Source organism: Hylobates moloch, unplaced genomic scaffold (genome assembly GCF_009828535.3).
Source record: "Hylobates moloch isolate HMO894 unplaced genomic scaffold, HMol_V3 SCAFFOLD_18, whole genome shotgun sequence".
In the NCBI taxonomy this organism is placed as follows: domain Eukaryota; kingdom Metazoa; phylum Chordata; class Mammalia; order Primates; family Hylobatidae; genus Hylobates; species Hylobates moloch.
This window is the reverse complement of record NW_026652293.1, coordinates 60864520-60886501: the sequence shown is the minus strand read 5'-3', so window position 1 is coordinate 60886501 and position 21982 is coordinate 60864520. Positions and strand designations below refer to the sequence as shown.

General features: G+C 54.5%; 1 protein-coding gene across 1 annotated transcript in view; it reads right to left on the bottom strand.

Moving 5' to 3' along the window:
* Positions 1 to 6907: 6907 nt before the first annotated feature.
* The window catches only part of WNT3A (Wnt family member 3A), a 54250-nt gene continuing 39175 nt past the window's right edge, over positions 6908 to 21982 (bottom strand). Inside the window, exons 3-4 of the mRNA XM_032137703.2 lie at positions 17221 to 17486; positions 6908 to 9181 (exon numbers count right to left, since the gene is read on the bottom strand). Coding sequence (XP_031993594.1) covers positions 8702 to 9181; positions 17221 to 17486 — 746 coding nt within the window. The 3' untranslated portion in view covers positions 6908 to 8701. The remainder of the gene's footprint in view (positions 9182 to 17220; positions 17487 to 21982) is intronic.

Below are 21982 nucleotides of genomic sequence, written 5' to 3'. Positions count from 1 at the left end.
TCCCCCTACACTATCCCCTTTACACTATCCCCTACACTATTCCCCCTACACTGTCCCCCTACACTATCCCTATAGGCTATCCTCATACACCATCCCTCCTACACTATCCCCTTTACACTATCCCCCTACACTGTCCCTTACACTATCCCCCTACACTGTCCCCCACGCTAGTCCCCTAGCTATCCCCCCTACATTATCCCCCTACGCTATCCCCCTATGCTATTTCCCCTACACTATCCCTCTATACTATATCCCTACACTATCCCCCTATGCTATCCCCCGACACTATCCCCTACATTATCCCTTTACACTGTCTCCCTGTGCTATTCCCCCTACACTATCCCCCATGCTATCCTCCTTACACTATCCCCCTACACTATCCCCTACACTATCCCTCTACACTATCCCCCTATGCTATTCCCCCTACACTATCCCCCCTACATTATTCCCCCACACTATCCCCCTACACTATCCCACCTGTGCTATTGCTCTGCACTACCCTGTCTACACTACCCATTCTTCTACATGCCCTGTACACTCTGGTCTACACTACCCACCAACACTGCCCCTCCTGCACTCTCTTGATGGTTCCCATGTCCAGCATCCCACATCCTCCCCAGCCTTTGGTGTTGGTGCTGCAGGCTACGTGCTCCATTGAGGAGTGGCACTGCAGGGCGGGTGCCTCATGCCAGGCCTTGGATGGAGTGGGGAGAGGGCAACGCCAGTCTGGCCTCTTGGCCTTCTGCCATGGTGGGGTGAGTTTGGGCAGCAGCAGAATACAGGAGCCCGGGCACTGGCTCTGGGGCATAGTCTGCCCACTTCAGGTTCGTGAACGAGGGGGAGACACCTGGGGAAATCCACTTTTCCCAGCCACACATCCAGCCCATATGCCTGCGCCTGGACTTCCGTGTTTCCTGCTCCTGCCAGGAGGCCGGGCCTCGGCATTCCAGTTTGTAATTCTGCAGCTGGCCGCTGGGTGGGCAGGTGAGGTGTGCTGTTGGAAGGAGACCCAGGCTGGGACCCAGCCAGGAAGCTCTGATCCCAGCTGGGTCTGGAGAGCAGGGCTCTCCATGGGCACCTGAGGGTATGGTGGAGCCTTTGCAGCTTCCCCTGGAGGAGGTCTTTTTGCCGCCAATGCCTCACCTCTTCCTAGAAGCTCTCCTGGGTTAATCATAGTCCCCTGCTTGTGAGACCACAGCTCCTCAGTCTGAAGGAGGCTTCCCCGAGCTGGGCCTAGATGGGATGTCCCACCCCTGCTTCCTCCCTCCCAGCCAGCCTGTGTTTGGGTGGACAAATCCTCCTCATCTTCGCACCATAAACACCAATTTGCAGGGCCCCGAGAGCCAAATGACTGTTTACTGTGTGCTCTAGAGGCTCAAATAAAAAAAAAAAGAGAGAGAGAGAGAGAGACAAAAAGAGAGCAAGGAGTCAGCTTGGAGCTAAACAGCAATTAGCACTTTCTGCTGAGCTCCCATCCTGGCCAGGCAGGCGGGTGGTGGCTCCCAGGCTTCAGCGGGGCCCCTTCCGAGGGCTCCCCTGCTGCCATGGGCACCCACTTTTTTCCTGGCATCCTCAGGGATGCAATCTCAGAATTACAGGAGGATGTTGGAGCCCTAGGAAGTGCCCCCATGCTCACCTCCTCCTGGAAGCCCTCCCAGATGATCCCAAAGGCAGCCACTGACAGCAGTCCAGTTCTGCAGGGAGGAACACTGACCTAGTCCCCCAGACCTTGGAAGTTGCTCCAGGAGGTCATGCCCCTGGGACCCAGGGCTCCAGACCCAAGCAAGACTCCAGCAGGGACCTGAGTGCCCTGTCCTGAGGCATCCATCCCGAGGGGTTCAGAGGCAGAAAGGGGGATCCATGAGGGGAGGAGACTGGGAAAGAGGGCTGAGCTGTCCAGGGGAGGGGGTGGGGCCTGTGGGGGGCGGTGGTGCCACTGTAGGGCAGAGGGAACTAGGGCTCATCCCAGGTTGACAACTGGACCCCAGGGTGGGACTGCTTCCCCCAGGACCCAGGGTGAGGCTGTCTCCCAGACCCCAGGGCAGGGCCGTGTCTTCTTGTATTCCAGGGTGGGGCACATCCCCAGCTCAGTCCAGGCTGAGGGTCTGTACTTGTCTTACCTGGGCCGGCAGCCCACAGTGCTCCAACCTCCTCTACCCTCTCTGCTGGTAGCCCAGGAAGGGCAGGGCCTACAGGTGGAAGGGCAGGGTCTCGGGACAGAGCCTGGCAGAGGACAGAGCCTGGCTCCGCATCCCAGGGGTTCCCCTCTGGTTCTCCCCGTGGACTTTCTCTCATGGCTTCTCACTCCAGGCTTCAGTGCAGGGTGGACAGTCTACCCACCGAGCCCCGCCCTGGGCTCGGGGACTTGGGTCCCCCACTCTGATGATGCCAGGCTCTGAGTGCACAGCCCTGATTGTAATTCCTGGTGAGAGGCTATCTGCAGGGGAAAGGGCGGACATATCCACCTGGCTGAAACATCGGGGAGGGCCAGGCTGGAGGAAGGCTCCAGGGAATGAAGTTACAGGGACACCTTATTGGGGGACCTGTGGCCGGGGCAGCCTTGCTAGGGCTTAGGAGTGGCTGATGTCTGATGACATCTCAGACACTCCACCCCATACACAAACAGGCATATTGAGGCCTGGATGGCAAGCTGGGCCTGACATCCTCTCTGCAATGCGCTGGTCCTTGGAGGACCTCCTCCAAAGACTGGGGTGTGGCACCCCCAAGTCCCAGCTTCTCTTCATCTTCAGGGGCATCTTCCCCCAGGCCTCGCCTTCCCCCAACAATAAGCTTCTAGAATGTTCCTTCTTGAGGATGGCCCAAGGGACTGCAGGGAAGCCCTGAATTCCTTCCTGGCTGCTCAGCCTGTGTCCTGGAGTTCCCTGGAGGCCGTGACGGACCCCACTCCAACCTTGGACAGGCCGAGGACCCCCTGAGCCAAGGTCATCTTTTGGGCTGTGTCAACTCCTGGGGCAGCAGCCGTGCCCCTGGGAGCTGACAGGCCCAGAGCTTGGTCAGGGGTCCTGCCCTCTGCCCTCTCCTCTCCCACCCACTGAAGGATGGTGAAGCCAGGCCCACACTACGGGAGTTAGGCTGGGTGTGGAACCTGGTTGAGAGGGGAGGGGCTGTCTCCACTGATGAGCCTCTCAGGCCCCCACCGACCCAGCATGGTCCAGAGAGGACCCATGATGGAGCAGGGGCAAGGGCCAGGGCCGGCAGGGCCCCGGGGCACACCCAGCCAAGGCTCAGCGCTGGGGACGGGCACTGGGCAGTCAGTAAGTAGGGCCTCACCCCCACCCCATGTTGGGCATGGGAACCTGGAGCTGGCCTTGCACCTGCCTGCTGCGGTCCCAGCGTCCTGGGGAGGCCAGGCTGGCAGCCTCCAGGATCCTCCTTGAAGGGAGGAAACTGAGGCCCCAGGATCCTGAAAGTAGGTGTCAGGAGGGGAGTGTCAGAGAGAGGAGGGGTGCCCAAGGTGGGGGCCAGCCAGCCACACCCCTCCAGGACTTCAAAGCCTAGAGGGTGAGATGTGCAAGGGGCTGGGCAGGGGAGCCCTGGTGGGGTGGGGCCCCACTACCTCCGGGCCTTTTATATGGTTATTCCTGTCCTGTCTCAACTACCTGCGAACAGGCCCACCAGGCGCATTTCCTCCCTCTGCAGGGCGGGTGGGCAGGATGGGCTATAAACGCCCTGGGGGGTGGCTTCTGAGACTGACTTGGAGGCCTGCAGGCTCTGGGGGGTTGGGGGCTGGGGCTCCCGGGGTGATGCCTGCCCTTGGCAGGTGAGGGAGGCGGTGCACCAGGTGCAGCAGCCCAAGCCAGCAGGCCCTTGGGAGGGAAGACCTCCCTTGGCTCACTGCCTTTTGCATAGAAGAGAAACTGAGGCCCAGGCAGGGGTGGGGCTTGCTCCTACACAGGGTGAGTTGAGGGTTTCACCTCTCAGCCCCCATTGCCTATAAACTGGGGTGTATCCTATGGCCCCAGGGGCTGCAGACCAGCCAACCCCCATTCCGCAGAAACACATCCAGGACCTCTTGTGGGGTCACCCTCTGTCTCTGCTAGGGCCACAGTGGGGATGGGGACAGCTGAGACCGTCTTCACAGTGGTCCTTCATACCTGGCCTGCAAGGGGACTTTGGGCTATCCACCCAGATGGCCCCCTGGGTCTCCAGCAGACTGTGTGTCCTCAGGCCAGCACCATCCCCTCTCTGGGCCCCAGCAGTGGAGATAGAGCCTGGGTGCTGGGGATCTCTCTGGGGCCTCTGGGGACTACCTCAGCTTTGAGCCCCCAGTTGGCCCTGGCCTGGATCTGGGTGTGGGCTCTTGCCCTGGCCTATGCTGACTGCTCAGGTCTCTGCAACCTGGCAGCCATGCCCACGCTCTCGCGCCCTCTGCCTGCCCAGCCACCTCCTGGCTGGGTCAGTGTCTTTCATCTGCAATGCCCCTGGCACTGGGGCCCAGTAGGTGCTAATTAGGGTGGCTGTGACCTGGGTCCAGACTACGAGGCACTGTGCCCATGGGCTGGGGCTGACCAGGGGTTCCTATGGGGCACTGCCCTCCCCCAAGGACTGACCCTTTATGGCTATTGCTCAGGAAGGCCTGGCAGGTTGAGCGGGCTTGGGGTCCCCCCCACTGGTGATGCACCACGGGGGAGAGGGGTCCTGTGCCCTTAGTCACTGGCTCCCTCTTTGTAGACGGCAGCACAGCTGCCCCCGGGGCCCCCCTGGGAATTCCAGTGGCCCTGTCTATGGAGGGTCAGGGCTGCTTTGGAGCAGTGGGTGACCCACCTGGGATGGGCGTCATGGCCCCAGCCAATGAGGCCATGGCTGGGAGTGATATTGGGGTGCCCACCAGACCTTGGGGGTACATGGAAGCTGAGGCACAGTTTGGGGAGGCAAGGGAGAGGGGTGCCAGACCTCCAGAGTCCTGGACCAGGTCCCTTCTCCCCTGGCCCTGACAGGCCCTGGGTAGCTCTGTGCTCCCACGGCTGGTGGCTCTGGAGAAGCACTCCCTCCCCACAACCACCCCAACAGCCACACTTCAGCCCTCACCCCCTCCTGGGCCTGGCCTCCTTGACTGCCCTCGGGCAGGGGCCTCTGCTTCATGAGGCTCTGCATGGCTGCTGCAGGCAGGAGTTGGGCAGCGGCCAGACCTGGGCAGAAGCCCTGTGCAGCCAGCAGGGTATGGTAGAGGGCGGTATGCTCTCTTGCTCCGTGGGTGCTGTGTTGTCTCACTATGCCAGCACTGTGAGGAGGCCCTGGGCAGTGAGTGGGGTGGAAAGACCTGACCTGGGGTGGGGAGGCGCAGGGCCCTGGTGGGGGCTGGGCTGGATCTGTAGCCTCAGGGAGGTGGATGAGGCACAGGACCAAGGGGACCTAGGAAGTGGGTAGTGAGGGGCAGGTGGGGGTTTGGGAAGGCCAGGCTTCTGGTGGACCCCTCACAAAGGCCAGGAGCAAGGGCTCTATCTTGAAAATGGCGCCCAGAGAGGGTGGCCAGGCCCAGTGTGGCCTAGAGAGGGTGTCCTGCTGGGCGGCCATGAGGGCACCTTGGGGCGAGGGTGTGGGGAGGGAGGTCAGCAGCCCCTCTGCCCAGCCTGAGCTGCATGCCCTGGGCCTGTGCCCTCAGGGTCCAGGATGGCAGGTGCCTGGCAGGGTCAGGGGACACTGTGCCTGGAGGGGTCATGATCCTGCCTGGGGCTGGCCCTTCTCTGGCTCTTGGGGCCTGGGGGTTGTGTTCCCATGACCTCCATGCTTAGGACGCTGGTGCACCCACCCCACTCCTGGGGCTGCCTTGACCCTCCTTCCTACCACGGGGCACACTGGGGGATGGCCAGCCATTCCTGTTCTATGAAGTCCTGGCTCCCAGCCGGCATGCACATGGCCTGAGTACGGTGGCTGTGTTGGGCCCGGCCTGCAGGCAGGTACACTGGCTGCTCCTGGCTGCCCCACCCCCATGGCTTCTTCCCTCGGCATTTGCTGCCCTGAAGGTCTGGCTGGGCATCCAGTCAGGGCCCAGAGATGGGCACAGGGACCGGGCAGGCATGGGAGGGCAGAGAGTGGAGCAGAGATCCTTGGTGGGGGTGGGACGGGGAAGGCATGGCCTTGAGACAGCCCTTGGGCCCCTGCTGCCCGTTTCCAGAAGCACACCCAGCACCCCTAGTAAGGCCACGTGAGGGCTTCTGTCGGCAGGATGGCTCGCCTGTTCCAGGGGCTCTCCCTGCCTTCCTTGGCTGTGGAAAGGAAATGGCGGCTCGCACAGGGGGCACCCCTGTGCACAGCCCCACGAGGTGAGGATCCCAGAGGAACTCCTGATGGCCAGCCCCATCCCAAGGTCCTGCTGGGATCCAGCTGATCCTACACCACCAGGCCACTGTCCCTAAACCTAGAGAGTTGGGGGCACATCCATAGCTGGTGCTAAGGTGTCAGCTGAGTGAGTATGGGCTCTGTGGGAGGGGAGGTGGTGGGCATCCTGCTGCTCTACTGACTTGTTGGGGGCTCGGCCAACCCCCTTACCTTAGGGCTGCCTACCTGGGGCCCTCCAGGTGCCTGCTGCTCTCTCCCTATCAGAGGCTCTACCCTGCTCCAGGCCTTGGTGCCAGTGGCCATTCTCTCATTTCCTCAGCTTGGCTATCCTTATTCCTTCCCCCTGGAATTCCAGCTCTGGAGGTCCCCTGCCCATCATGGCCCTGGGGCATCCCCCTGCCCCTGGATCCAAGCCCTGAGCCCCTGAGTGGGCATCTTCTCTACTCTTTCAACACCGTGCTGACCCACCACCAAACATCCAGCCCAGACCACAGCCTTGACGGCTTGTTTCTCTTTTTTCACTTTTCCCATTGTTTGAAACTCACAAGCTATGACTAAAATAATTTCTTTCATAGAAAGAAAAGGAAAAAAAAACACAACACGTCTATTCGTCTAACTCCAGTGGACAGTGGATATAGCAGCATCAGATATAACATTAAAACCAAAAACGCAGAATTTGAGGCAGAGGATGGCGGTGTGCCCTCTTTTGGGCTCTTGGGGAGCCCCGCCTGGCCGCGTCTCCTCCCCGCACCCTGTGGGTGGGAGCCGGTTCACAGTGGCAGAGGCTGAGGGGCGCTGGCCATGGGGCAACCAGGGATATGGGCCGGGTGAGTTCAACGGCCTCCCATTTATTCCCGGGCCAGGCGGATGAGTCAGGAGGGGCCGGACCATTGGCTCCAGGAAAGCGGACCTTTTCTCCAGTCCCGCCATGAGGGGCCAGGAAGGGGGCCGGCCCATCTCAGGGCTGTGGGACCTTCGCGAGCAGCACAGTCGGGGGTTGATGCCCCCCAAACCTCCTGAACAGCCCCCAAATGAGATCAGCAGCTCTGGGCATCCTGGGGGGCTGGACCCCTCTTCCTACCTTTCCCTTATAAGGGGCTGTGGACAGGCGGAGGAAAGGGAGGGACGGGACGAGAGGCTTCTATCTCTCCTGTAGCTGGATAGAGTGCAGGTGGGGAGACCCGAGGGCAGGGAGGAGGGGCTGGGCAGCTGCAAAGAATGGGGCGCAGCTGAGCAGCGCAGAGACGGGCGCAGCAGGCCGGTTCCCTGGGAGGAGGACCTGACGGTGTGGGAGCCCGGGCAGGGCGGGCCTCTTTGGGAGGGCCTCGGTCACTTGCCTCTGCGAAGTCCCTGTCCTCTCCCTGTACTAAGCTTGGTCTTGGGGTTGGGGGCTGGGAGGCGCTTCAGGCTTTCCCCAGTAGGGCCCCTGGTCAGGTGGGTGGTCAAACCACAGGCTGAGGAAGGGGTGGCACAGGCGTCGGCGCGCCTGGAGCATTCCAAAGCCAGGCGCTTGGAGAGGGGCCCTCGGATCCCAGGGGCACGGGTTGGGGACCCGACTCGCTTCATGGAACCTTCCCAGCTCGACACAGGGGTGGACGTAACCTTACAGGGGGTTGGGGATGAGAGGGCTGGTGGGCTGAATTCCCTGCTCTGGAGCCGGGATTCCTGCAGAAGCCACGCCTTAATCAGGAGGGCGGTTCCCGGGGAAGAGTCCCACCCGCGGAGAGAAGCCCCGCCCCATTGGAGCCTGGCCCCAGAGGAGCCCTACCCACAGGAAGGAGCCTATGCAGGCCACGCCCACCCAGAGCCACAGCCCCCGTGGAAGGGGCCTCGCCCTGGTCAGGAGAAGCTCTGCCCCATCCAGGAAGAAGCCCCATCCACCATGAAACCCCACTCCAAAGGAGGAGCTTCGCCCTCAGGGAGGAGCCTACCCCAGAGCCCTGCCCCATCCTAGAGCCCCGCCTCCTTCAGGAGGAGCCCCACCTGCAGGTAGAAGCCTACCTAGTGCCCTGCCCACCCATAGCCACGCCCTCACTGGGAGGGGCCTCGCCCCCGCAGGGGAAGCCCTGTCCCACCCAGGAGAAGCCCCGCCCACCCTGTAGCCCCGCCTCTGTCCAGGGGAGCCCCGTCCCCAGGGAGAAGCCTACGCAGAGCCCCTCCCCATCCTGGAGCTCCGCCTCATTCAGGAGGAGCCCAGCCGCCAGAGAGGAGACACTGGCTCCAGGGAGGAGCCCTGCCTTCAGGTAGGAGTTCTGCCCCCAGGTAGGAGCCCCACGCCCAGGGAGGAGTCCCGCCCCCAGGGAGGAGTACTGCCCGGTTTAGGTGGGAGTCCTGCTCCACCCAGAGAAAAGCCCACCCCCAGGCAGGACCCGCCCCGTCCAGGGGGAGCCGCGGCAGGTGCCTACTTGCAGGTGTGCACGTCGTAGACGCGCGTGCACTCCTGACAGCTGACGTAGCAGCACCAGTGGAACACGCAGCGGCACTTCTCCCGGCGCCGCTCCGCTCGCGCGTTGTGGCCCCGGCCGCAGCACAGCAGGTCGCAGCCGTCGATGCCGTGCGAGCTGACGTTGCAGGTGCGGTCGCGCGTGCCGAAGGAGCCCGTCTCGGGGTTGGGCTCGCAGAAGTTGGGCGAGGCCTCGTAGTAGACCAGGTCGCGCTCCGTGGGCACCTTGAAGTAGGTGTAGCGCGGCCGCAGGGTCTCCACCCAGCCGCGGGACTCCCGGTGCTTCTCCACCACCATCTCCGAGGCGCTGTCGTACTTGTCCTTGAGGAAGTCACCGATGGCGCGGAAGTCGGGTTGCGACCACCAGCATGTCTTCACCTCGCAGCTGCCCGACAGCCCGTGGCACTTGCACTTGAGGTGCATGTGGCTGGCGATGGCCTGCGGGGCACGCGCAGGAGCCAGCGTCAGGGCGGCCCCCTGGTGCGTCTCCCCGAGGAAACAGCATTACATGTCGCCCGCAGCCCACCTGCTCCATAAAGCCCCCAGGCAGAGAGGGCAGACTCCCAGACAGGGCCCCAGGGCCACCCCCTTCCTATGGTGCAGATACTGGTGCCTGCTCCCTTGCCAGACCCAAGCCTTCCCAGGTCAGGGCTTGGGGGGCTCCCTCTCGCCGTCTCCTAGCTGAGTACTTCTACACTGTCTAGGGTGGAGTGAATGAAGGACAGCTGCAGCGTGGGATGCCATACACGAAGAGCCACAGCAGTCAGAGTGCAGGGATGCAGGGGGATAGGCGTTCCTTTTGACCCTGAGGACCCAGGCTTGCTGCCCAGAGGTGTATACGGCTGGGTGGAAAGGCAGGAGTCCTGAGCATGAGTAATGAGAGTGGCCCAGGAAGCTGGTCACTGTATGGGGACTGCAGAGGAAGAGGAAGGCAATGTTGGGACATAAGGCCGTTGGGGGATGGGGCAGGACCTGGCTGAGGAGCGAACGGTTTCCCCTATGGGCAGTGGAGAATTCGGCTTCTTTTCCCTTCTTTCTTTGGGGAAGGGGTAGGGGTGAGCGTGAAGGGGCATGTGAACATCAGAACAGTCTAGGTGGCACTGCACTGTGGCAGCCACTGGCCAGACAGGAGCCCATGAGGCATGACAGTGCAAATTCAGAAATGCTATAAGTGCCAACTGCATGCTGGATTCCCAAGACTTAGTGTAAGAAAAGGATGAGAAACAGCTCATTCATAATTTTAATACTGACTACATTATTGAAATGATAGCATGTTGGCTATCCTGAGTTAAATCAAATTTAGTATTAAAATTTGTTTCTGGCCGGGCATGGTGGCTCATGCCTGTAATCCCAGCACTTTGGGAGGCCAAGGCGGGTGGCTTACTTGAGGCGAAGCCCCGTGTCTATTAAAAATGCAAAAATTAGCCAGGCGTGGTGGCGGGAACCTGTGATCCCAGCTACTTGGGAGACAGAGGCAGAATTGCTTGAGTCAGGAGCGGGAGGTAGCAGTGAGCGGAGATTGCACCACTGCACTCCAGCCTGGGCTACAGGGCAAGAGTCCGTCTCAAACCAAACCAAACCAAACCAAACCAAACCCCAAACCAAAAACACTTGTTTTACCTGTTTACTCTTTAAATGTGGCTACTAGAAAATTTATAATGATCTTTGTGTCATTTGTGGGACAAATTATAATAATCTATGACCCATTTGTGGCTCCCATTCTATTTCTATTGGACAGTTCTAATCTAAGGCTTCAACTGGGCTCTGGGTCCCGATGCTGCCTCCTCCTCGTCCCCTTCTGGCTCTTTCTTGAACTCCTCCCTCTGATATTGACTGTTTCCTATGGGCATCTGTTGAGTAACATATCCCCCGCCCTGCCCAGTCTAGTTTATCTAATATCCATTTTATTTCCTCTTTTGTTTTAGTTTTACATTGGATCAAAGTTATATAGGTGCATACATTAAAGAGTCCAACAGTTTCCAAGACCTGCTTAGATAAACAGGAATTCTGGTCCTACATGCAGCCCCTTGCAATGTCTACAACTCTAATAACACACTTGTCTTGACACCGCTTGATTTTTCAGCATTAGGCATTATTTATTGGCCTCTTGCCATGGTGGGTGGCAGTCAGTTTTCTCTCCTTACTCCACCACACTGATGCACACTTCCCGACCACCAACCCCTCCTGCCCTAAAAACTAGCTTAATTTCACATCAATATTCACTGCTTGTGGTATTGGGACTACTTTAAGTGTCATTTATTACGATTACTTTTCTTTTCCTAAATGACTTTTTGTAGTTGGTGTTATCAATGTACCTGTAACTGATTCAGCCTCAAATTCTCCCTTACTTATCTAAATATTCTCTTCAAGATGTCCAAACACATCAGCTATTCTATCAATCTCATTTTCTTGCAGTTATTTTTTTTCCCAGAAAAGGCCTTATACATTTTTTGAAATGTCCATGTCTAAAACCAATCTTTTCTACTAGCCCATTTAATTGATAGTTTTGCTGGGAAGTGAATTCTTGGCTTAAAATCATTTTTACATCTTGGAGTTACTCTGTTTTCTTCTAGCTTTCATTATTGCTCCCGAAAAGTCTGCTACTATTTTGATTCCTGATCCTGAAGCCCAAATATTCTCCTTGGCAGCTTGGAGGGCTGTTCTATGTGGTAGGCTCTGAACTTCACAACAGCGTGTCTTGAAGTAGATCTTTTTCTTCTGTGGTTCTCGTCACTTAGTGGGCCTGTTTGGTCTGAAACCTGTGCTCCACAGTTCTGAGGGAGCTTCCTGCCTTGTTGCTTTGCTGACTGCCTCGTCTTTTTGTTTGTCATTGTCTTTCTTGGACAGATCTTCCAGATCTCCTTGCTCTTATTTTTAATCTCTTTGTCTTTTTTTTTTTCTGTCTTGTGGGAGGGTGTCTCAGCTATCTTTCAATTTGAGGATTTTGCTTCTGTTATCATATTTTTAATTTCTAAGAGCTCTTTTGTAACCTGAATGTTTAAAATTACCATCCTGTTCCAATTTCATGGATATAGTGTTTTATCTTTTGGGGATATTAATGATCATCCTTTGAAGTTTCGTCTCTCTTTACAATGTCTCTTTCCCATAAATTTTGTTTCAGTTTGTTTGTTTTGGACTTTGCCATTATTGTTGTTAGAGTCCTTCCTTAGAGGTCTGATGATCCTTGGCTGTCTGTTCGTATTTAAAAATGGGACACTAAAAATCTTATTGGAAGTTCCTGTACATGGGAGAGACTTGTCAACTTTGGTCCTCTCTATAGAGTGATCTAGGTGCATTGCTTTATTGGGACCTTCCACAAGTCACTATCTTGAAGTCTCCTCTTTTGAGTTGGTCAGAGTCCCCAGAGCAGAATCTTCCATCCTCTTGCCTGGAGGATAACTAGGGTTCACAGCTTAGCATTAGGAAATCAGGAGGAGAGAGAAAGGCATGAACTTCCATATGTAGAGAGAAAATTTTCACTTTGGAAGTTTCACTCTGAGATGTGCTTGGCGTCCCTCAGATCAGAGACCTTTGCTTTGCAGAAAACAAACCTCCAGTCTTCAGCCACAGGGAAAGGAGAGGCTGCTGCCTGGCTACAAAGAGTTGGGTAGTGGAGTGAGTGGGCTGTAAAGTACTCTGAAAATCATCTTTCAACCAATCTTCCTGTTTTCAGCCCCATATTTATCTCAACTTCTCAAGATATCAGACACTAGGAATTCCTAGACTGGTTCTCAAATTTCTTCTCTACTGGCTTAAGACTCAGTTTTCTTGAGTCTGCTTGAGTATTCATGTATCTGCTTTTAGCTTTCAAAGTTTTGTTACCATTGCTTCCTCTTTATTTTCTGTATTCTCATGAGCATCCATCTCTATCTATTCATCCATCTATCTATCTAATCTATTTATCCATCCGTCCTATCTATCTATATTAGCATCTATATCTATGTATAATCTCTAGGCACTGTTTATATCCATTTATATCTATTATCTATATCTACTATTACCTGTCTCTACTTATATCTATTTATATTTTATTTATATTTATCTCTACATATCTATTTATTTTAAAATTAATTTATTGTTATTTTAGTGGGTTCCAGGAGAGTGCAGATGGAAGGGTTCAGCTTCTCATCTTTAACTGGAAGTCCTTATTTGTTCTTCAGTTCTGCAATTTCTATGTAATTCTTTTCCAAATCTATCTATCTATATATATATATATATATATATTTTTTTTTTTTTTTGGGACGGAGTTTCGCTTTTGTTGCCTGGGCTGGAGTGTAATGGTGTGCTCTCGGCTCACCTCAACCTCTGCCTCCCGGATTCAAATGATTCTCCTGGCTCAGCCTCCCAAGTAGCTGGGATTACAGGCATGCACTACCATGCCCGGCTAATTTTGTATTTTTAGTAGAGACAAGGATTCTCCATGTTGGTCAGGCTGGTCTCGAACTCCTGACCTCAGGTGATCCACCAGCCTCAGCCTCCCAAAGTGCTGGGATCACAGGTGTGAGCCACTGTGCCCGGCCTATTATATTATTTTTATAGTTTCTGGTTTCCTGCTGCAATGTTCACACTTGTGTTTTAGCTTTGTGAACCTAAGTAAGCATTTTTCTCCTCAAAGTCTATGTCTAATAATTCCAGTATCTGAATTCCCTGTGTACTTGTTTCTGTTTTTTCTTTTTTCTGATTAAACTCATTGTGTCATCAGATCATGTGATAGACTATCTTTGATTGCGTGCTGGACATTGTGTATTCTATTTTTTTTTTTTTTTTTTTGAGATGGAGTCTCTCTCTGTCACCCAGGCTGGAGTGCAGTGGTGCGATCTTGGCTCACTGCAAGCTCCACCTCCTGGGTTCACGCCATTCTCCTGCCTCAGCCTCCCAAGTAGCTGGGACTACAGGCGCCCACCACCAACACCTGGCTAATTTTTTTTTTTGGTATTTTTTAGTAGAGATGGGGTTTCACCATGTTAGCCAGGATGGTCTCGATCTCCTGACCTCATGATCCGCCCATCTCGGCCTCCCAAAGTGCTGGGATTACAGGCGTGAGCCACCGCGCCCAGCCGACATTGTGTTTTCTAAAAAATTATTATAGAAACATTTATAGGCTTAGAGGAGGGATATCACCCTTCTCCAAAGAGGATTTTGTCTGCTTTTTCCAGGTATGTGGGCGTACCAGCAATTTGGGATTACCTTAATCCAAGTTCAGGTTTTGAGAGATTTCTAGTCTGCCCATGTGCACAGGACAAGACTACTTCTGGCTTGACTTTGCTCTTCAGGGTCACAGCCTACACTGAGGAAGGATTTACCAGAGATCGCACCCTTGGTGGGCCCCTTAGCTCTGTGAGTCTGCTGGAAATGCAGTGCAACCTCTGTAGTCTCTTCCAGGTCAGCAAATGGCCCCTAGACAAAAGCTACCCCAGGTACCAGGCTTGGGATCTTCTCTTGGATCAGGGGCTGCTAATTCCTCACTAGATGGCCAGTTATTTGACACTTAAAAATCATTTTATGGAAGTATAATAGACATACAAAAAAGTATATGTGTTATAAGTGCAAAATATACAAAATTTTACAAATTACCTGCCCCAGAACACCAGTGTCTCACACACCCCCTTCCTCCTCTCTCTCTTTCCAGGACATAGATTCTCACAGCATTTTCTTGATGACTCATAACATTGAGCACCTTTTGTATAGGTATTGGAATTTCTATATTTTCTTTCATAACACGGCTTTTAATTTTTTGGCCAATTTTCCCATTGGTTCGTCTATCTTTTTCTTCTTAGTCTGCAGAATTCTTTTCCTACTGTAGCTTCTCTACATTTGCTGCATATGTGAGTGTGTATGTATGTATGTGAATGTGTCCTCTATGGGTTGCCTTTTCAGTCCCATACTGGTGTCTTTTTATGGATGAATGTTCTTACTTTGAATATAGTCTATGTTATTCCACTTCTCTTTCAATGTGAGTGCTTTTTTGGACTGTTTAAGACACCTTTGCCTACTCTAAGGTCACAAAGATATTCTATATTTTCTTGTAAAAGTTTTATTGTTTTATCTTTCCCACTGGGATTTGTAATTGATTTTTATGGATGGTGTCAGGTAACAAGCCAGGGTTATTTTTTTTCCATGCTGCTATCTGTCTTAGTCAATGCTGTATTGCTACAACATAACACCTGAGACTGAATAATTCATAAATGTATTGTTTCATGGTTTAGGAGGCTGGGAAATCCAAGATCAAGGTGCTGACAGGTTAGGGCTTGGTTTATCTGCTTCCAAGAGGGCACCCTGAATGAACGCCATGTCCTCTAGAAGGGAGGAAAATCATGTCCTCATATGGCAGGAAGGTAATAGAGAGAGAGAGAGAGAGAGAGAGAGAGAGAGAGACCCTCTTCTGCAAGCCCTTTTACAGCAGCATTGGTCTCTTCATGAGGGCAAGGCCCTCATGACCTAAACACCTCTCGTCAGGTCCCACCTCTGCAGACTGTTGCACTGGGGATCAAGCTTACAACATACAAATTTTGGGAGACACATTCAGACCATAGCACCACCCAGTTGACTGAGCACCATTTATTGAAAAGCCCATTTCTCCCATGGCACTGCACTGCCTCATCTATCATGAATTGGGTAATTATGGGGACTCCACACTTTTAACAGGGTGCTTTTTATAGTTCATCTTGCATCTGAAGTTGTCTTCTGCAGGAAGATTAGTCTGAGTTATCTAGTTCCTCACTGTTAAAAGGTGAATATCCCCTGTTCACTCTTCACCCCTCTGTGGTGCCCTGATTCTACAGCCAAGGTCAGCTGCCATCTTCATGTTGCTAAATCCCGTGGACGCCACTTGGTCCTTACACCCGTCACTGCCCATCAGCCATCTTTCCTCCCTTGGTCATCCACTGGTCTTCTGACCATGTCCTTTCTAGCAAGCTGCTGTGGTCTGAATGTTTGTGTTCCTCAAAAATTCATGGGTTAAAATCCTTACCCTCGGCTGGGCATGGTGGCTCACACCTGTAATCACAGCACTTTGGGAGGCCGAGGTGGGTGGATCACTTGAGGCCAAAAGCTTGAGACCAGCCTGGCCAACATGGTGAAACCCTATCTCCACTAAAAATACAAAAATTAGCTGGGTGTGGTGGCATGCGCCTATAGTCCTAGCTACTCAGAAGGCTGAGGCAGGAGAATCGCTTGAACCCGGGATGTGGAGGCTGCAGTGAGCTGAGATGGTGCCACTGTACTCCAGCAAGACTCTGTGTCCCCACCCCCCCCAAAAAGAAATCTTTACCCTCAAGGTGACAGCATTAAGAGGTAGGGCCTCTAGAAGGTGATCAAGTCAAGTCATGAGGGTGGAGCATTGTGAATGGGATTTGTGCCTGATATGGTTTGGATCTGTGTCCCCTCCAAATTTCATGTTGAAGTGTAATCCCCAGTGTTGGGCGTGGGACCTGGTAGGAGGTGTTTGGGTTATGGGGGCAGATCCCTCATGAATGGCTTGGTGCTGTCCTCATGATAGTGAGTTCACACAAGATCTGTGCATGGCGACCTCTTTCCCACTCTGTCTTACTTGCTCCTGCTCTGGCCCATGTGACGTGCCTGCCACCACTCCACTTCTGCCATGTGTAAAATCTTCCTGAGGCCTCCCAAGAAGCTGAGCAGATACCGTTACCAAGCTTGTGCAGCCTGCAGATCCGTGAGCCAATTAAACCTCTCTTCTTCATAAATTACCCAGTCTCGGGTAGCAATGCAAGAATGGACTAAAACAATGCCCTTATAAAAGTAACCCCAGAGAGATCCACACCCTTGGTGAGGACACAGAAGGCATCATCCATGAGGAGAAGGCCCTCACCGGACAAGTAATCTGCTAGTACCATGACCTTGGACTTCCCAGTCTCCAGAACTGTGAGTACTAAACTCTCATTGTTTGTAAATTATCCAGTCTAAGATACTTTGTTGTAGCAGCACAGACAGAATAAGACACAGGCTCACGAAGCTTTATACGGCTTGGTCTGGGTTGGCCTGTCCACATCAAGATGCTCTTTGTTCCATTACACTGTGTACTCTGCCCAGACCAAGTCGCTTGTTGTCTTTCACCTCCAGGCTGCCTGGGAGGCTCTCCCAGCTTCCCTCCCCCTAAATTACTGCCAGCTGTCCTTGACATCGGGTCACCTTGTGTGCCTGCATTTCCTCATTGCAGAATTCCTCCCCATCTCCGTGGCTGCCTGGCTGTCTCCCTCCCTGGGCTCTGCAGGGGCTCCTATTGACCAGGCCTTTGCCTCATCCCTCCTTCTTGGCTACCCCAGTCCACAGGTGGGCTCGCCATCCCCAGGAGCGCACTGGATGCTGTGGTGCAGTTGGATGGTGCTAAGGGTCGAGAAGACCCTCAGCCTGGCCACCATCCTGCCTCACCGGGCCATATGCCCCAAGGAACCAGGGCACACACCCTGCTGAGGAGGCTCCTTTTTCCCAAGCACCCTTGCGGGCGGCGAACCTACCTGGCGCCCAGCCTCGTTGTTGTGGCGGTTCATGGCTGAGCGGGCATCTGGCCGGTTCTCCCGGGCGTCGGCGAACTCCCGAGACACCATCCCACCAAACTCGATGTCCTCGCTACAGCCACCCCACTTCCAGCCCTTGCCTGGTGAGCCCTGGTGGCGGCTGCTGCAGCCACAGATGGCGGCTGTGCCTTCTGCACATGAGCGTGTCACCGCAAAGGCCACACCGGCTGAGGCAATGGCGTGGACAAAGGCTGACTCCCTGGTAGCTGTAGAGAGAGGAGAGATGCAGGGTTAACAGGGCTCAGCTCAAAGGACTGCCTTGGGCAGGGCAGGGGTCTTAGCCCATTTGCATTGTTATAAAGGAACTCGTGAGGTTGGGTGGTGTATAAGGCAAAGAGGCTTACTTGGTTCACGGATCTACAGGCTACACAGAAGCATGGCTCCAGCAACTACCTCTGGCAAGGGCCTCAGGCTGTTTCCACTTGTGGCAGAAGGGAAAGGGAGGGTAAAGGGGAACCAGTGTGTGCAAGAAATTACATGGTGACAGAAGCCAGAGAGAGGGGAGGTTGGTACCAGGCTCTTTTTAACAATCAACTTTGGCTAGGTACAGTGGCTCATGCCTGTAATCCCAGCACTTTGAGAGGGCACAGTAGGAGGACTGCTTGAGACCAGGACAGCCTTTTTAACATAGCAAGACCCCATCTCTACAAAAACTAAAAATATTAACTGGGTGTGGCCCCAGCTACTTAGGAGGCTGAGGCGGGAGGATCACTTGGGCCCAGGAAGTCGAGGCTGCAGTAAGCCAGGATAGCACCACTGCACTCAAGCCCTGTCTCAAAAAACAAATAGCTGGCAAGGTGGCTTACACCTGTAATCCCAGCCCTTTGGGAGGTGGAGGTGGGAGGATTGCTTGAGCCCAGGAGTTTGAGACCAGCCTTGGCAATGTAGCAAGACCCCATCTCTACAAAAAAATTTAAAAATTAGCAAGGTGCAGTGGTGTGCGCCTGTAGTCCCAGCTATTCAGGAAGTGGAGGTGGAAGGATTGCTAGAGCCCAGGAGTTTGAGGCTGCAGTGAGCTATGATCACACTCCAGCCTGGGTGATAGAGCAAGACCTTGTCTTTAAAAAAAAGGCACAGGGAAGGCCAGTATGCACCTGGAAAGATGGTCGACGTCACCCATCCTGGGGATGTGCAAATCAAAAAACCCAATGAGGGGCCGCCTCACACCTACGGGGACGGCTGCAATCAAAGAGTCAAAGAGTAGCAAGTGTTGGCAAGGATGTGGAGAAATCAGACCCTGACCCTTGTTCACAGCTGGATGGAGGGGAAAGGTGCAGTCCCCTTGGGAGGCACTTTGGCATTGTCTTCAAGGGTAAACGTACACCAGCCGTTAGGTTTGCCCCAGAGGAAACCCGTGTCTGTGCGAAGACTTGTAAGCAAATGTTCACACAAGCCACACACTGGAAGTACCCCCATGTCCATCAACAGGGATGGTTAAAAAACAGTGGCAAGTCCATAATGGCATTTAATTTAGGAATAACAAGAAAAATAGCACAAAGGATCTCAAAATAATCATACAACTGAATGAAGGCAGGTAAAACCAGACAAGAGCCACTTCCTTCTGCTGCCCAGACAGCCTGGGGCGCAGACCCCAGAGTGTGGCTCCACCCCGCACACCGCCCACCTCTGCTGTGCCTCTTGCCATTTCCTTCCTCCACCCCAAGCACTGGCACTTGCATGGCTCAGCGGTATGGCCGCCTCTTCTGGAATCTTCTCAACACCAGTGACCTCCAGCGCCCACCTCCCCAGGGCCAGCCCCAGTGCCCCAAATGCCCCTGCCTCCAGCTTGGAAGGCTGCAGGGTGTCTGCTGCTGCTAACATTGGAGCTGCCTGGGTCCTTGTACACAGCTTCCTTCTTCCCCAAATGGGGAAATAGAGGCTGAGTTGGGGAAGTGGCATTGCTTGTGCAGAAGGGTGGTAGGGGAGGGCTGGAATTCAGGAGAAAGCTCTGGAGGCTAGGATCAGAGGCATGGGAATGAGGGGTGGTGTGGGCTTTGCAGAGGCCAGGCCCCCAGCCAGGCTTCCCCAGACAGGTTGAAAGAAAGAGCTATGTCTTGGGGGTGGGTGTATGCAGACACTTCTGCAAGAGCACGAGGAGAGGGGGTGGGCCTGGCCAGGCCCTGCTTCCATTGATAAAAGGCACTCAGGGCTGGGGGCCTATAACCCCAGCTGCTCAGGAGGCTGAGGCAGGAAGATCACTTAAGTTCAGTAGTTCGAGGCTGCAGTGAGGTATGATTATACCACTGCACTCCAGCCTGGGCAACAGCGTGAGAACCTGTCTCAAAAAAAAAAACAAAATAAAAAAAGACAGGCACTCACTTTGGACCAACCCTCCGACACAGGTGAGGAACAGAGTGCCTGCTGTTTGCCAAGCATTGCAGTCTGAGCTAGGGAACCAACAGGGAGCCAACCAGGAAAGAGCCCACCCAACCTGCTGCTGGGCAGGGATCTTACAGACCTAGCAAGAAGACACCTGGGCTTTGGAGCCCCTGAGCCTTGGCTTGGCCTCTGGGGGCTGGGTGTGCCCTGGGGCAGGTTCCTCTATGTCTCTGCTTCTGTTGTGGGAGGGTCCTGAGCCCCCACCTTTCCTTGGCTCTGACCTTCTCTCTCCCCTGGAGGCTCTGGGAGAGCAGGAGGGAGAGGAGAGCTCCGATGGGCCCTCTCTATGGGGATAGAAGGAGGCCTGAGGTTCTCCTGGAGCCAGGGTCCTCCCATGGGAAAAGGCGGGGATACGGGGCTATGTCCCATTGTGTCCCCTGCTCCTCCTTGGCAGAGGCCCGCAATGGACCCCTTAGGGTCACAACAGAGTCATCGTAGGGGGCTGTGACCTCCTCTGCCACCTGGACATCCAGGGAGCTTTCATCCTCACGTGGATGGGGCTGATGTAGTCTGGATGTTTAACCCTGCCCAAATCTCATGTTGAACTGTGATCTCCAGGGCTGGGGTGGGGCCTGGTAGAGGTGACTGGGTCACGGGGGGTGGGTCCCATGGCTTAGTGCTGTCCTCGAGATTACGAGTGAGTTCTTGCAAGATCTGGTTGTTTAAAAGTGTGTGGCACCTCCTCCCCCACTCTCTCTCCCGCTCCTGCTCTCACCAAGTGACATGCCTGCTCCCCCTTTGCCTTCCGCCGTGATTGGAAGCTTCCTAGCCTCCCTAGAAGCAGAAGCAAGAGCCACACTTCCTGTGCAGGTTGCAGACCCATGAGCCAATTAAACATCTCTTCTTATAAATTACCAGCCTCAAGTGTTTCTTTATAGCGACGCAAGAATGGCCTAACTCAGGGACACAGGCATGTGGTTGCAGGCTGCCTAGGAGAGGACCGAGAGCAACACCTGGGGCTTGTGATGCCCTTGAGCCCAGGCCGGCAGGGACAGAAAGGCGTGAGTTAGTGTGCACACACTCAGACACTCCCACACGGCCCAACACACATCCACACACAGCCAGCACAGAAGAACACACGTTTGCTCCCATGACAAGAACATACAAAGTGGAAGGTATTTGAGGCTACGGCTTTGCACTGGCATCCCCCTGGCTGCTGACAAAGCCCCCTGAGCCCCTTGGGCCTGCTTTCATTGACTTTTCTGTGGATAGGCCAACAGCCCCCTGATGGCGGGTCCCAGCAACCCCGTCCCTTCCCTAGGGCCCTGTCCAAGTCAGGCCTGGACACCCACTGCATCCAGCCACAAGCCCAGAAGAAAACTCTCCATTTCTTCTGTATCCACTTCCCACCACCAGCTCAGGAAGGGCTCTGCTTGCTGGCCGGAGACTGTCCAGTCCTGAAACAGCCCCAGCTGCCCAGGCTGCTCTGGCCTTCCCAGGTGGCCCTGGGGCCTCTCAGCCAATTTGCCCCTCCTGGTTCTTATCTGTGGGTCCATCTCCCACCTTGCCATGAAGAGGCCCCTAGGAGGCCCCAGCCTCCAGCTTCCTCCTTCCACCACATGCATGCACAGCCACATGCACACATGCCTGCAGACACAAACACATGCATACCACACACGCATGCACACCCCACCTGATGCACATGCACACACACATGCAAACACACACATATAGGCATGCACACCACACACATGCACACATCACACACATGCACACACATGCACACCCCACCACACACAAGCACACATGTACACCCCAACTACATACATGAACACATACACACATGCATGCAAGCAGAGCATACACATGCACTCACATACATGCACATCCCACACACACATGCACACCATGAAGGCATACCACACATACCATACACATGCACACACATGCATGCACACACCCCACATATACACACCCCACCCCACAGACATGCACACACACAAATACACACACCACACAACACATACACATACATGAATACCATACACATACGTGCACACCCCCACACACACATGCACACCCCATGCACATGCACACACACACATGCACACACATACATATGCATGCATGCACACCATGCACATCACACACATGCACACCTCCCATGGATGCACATATGCATTCACAACCCACCACACACAAACCATGCATGCACACAGATGCACACACATACACACCCCCCCACACGTGCACCACACACATGCATACACATGCACACCTCTCCCTCGCAACGGACTATCTGCAGGCTGAGGTCTTCGCCCAATGCCAATCTGGCCATGCCAGGCCCCCTCTGGATCTATCTCCTCTCCTGACCTCAATGCCG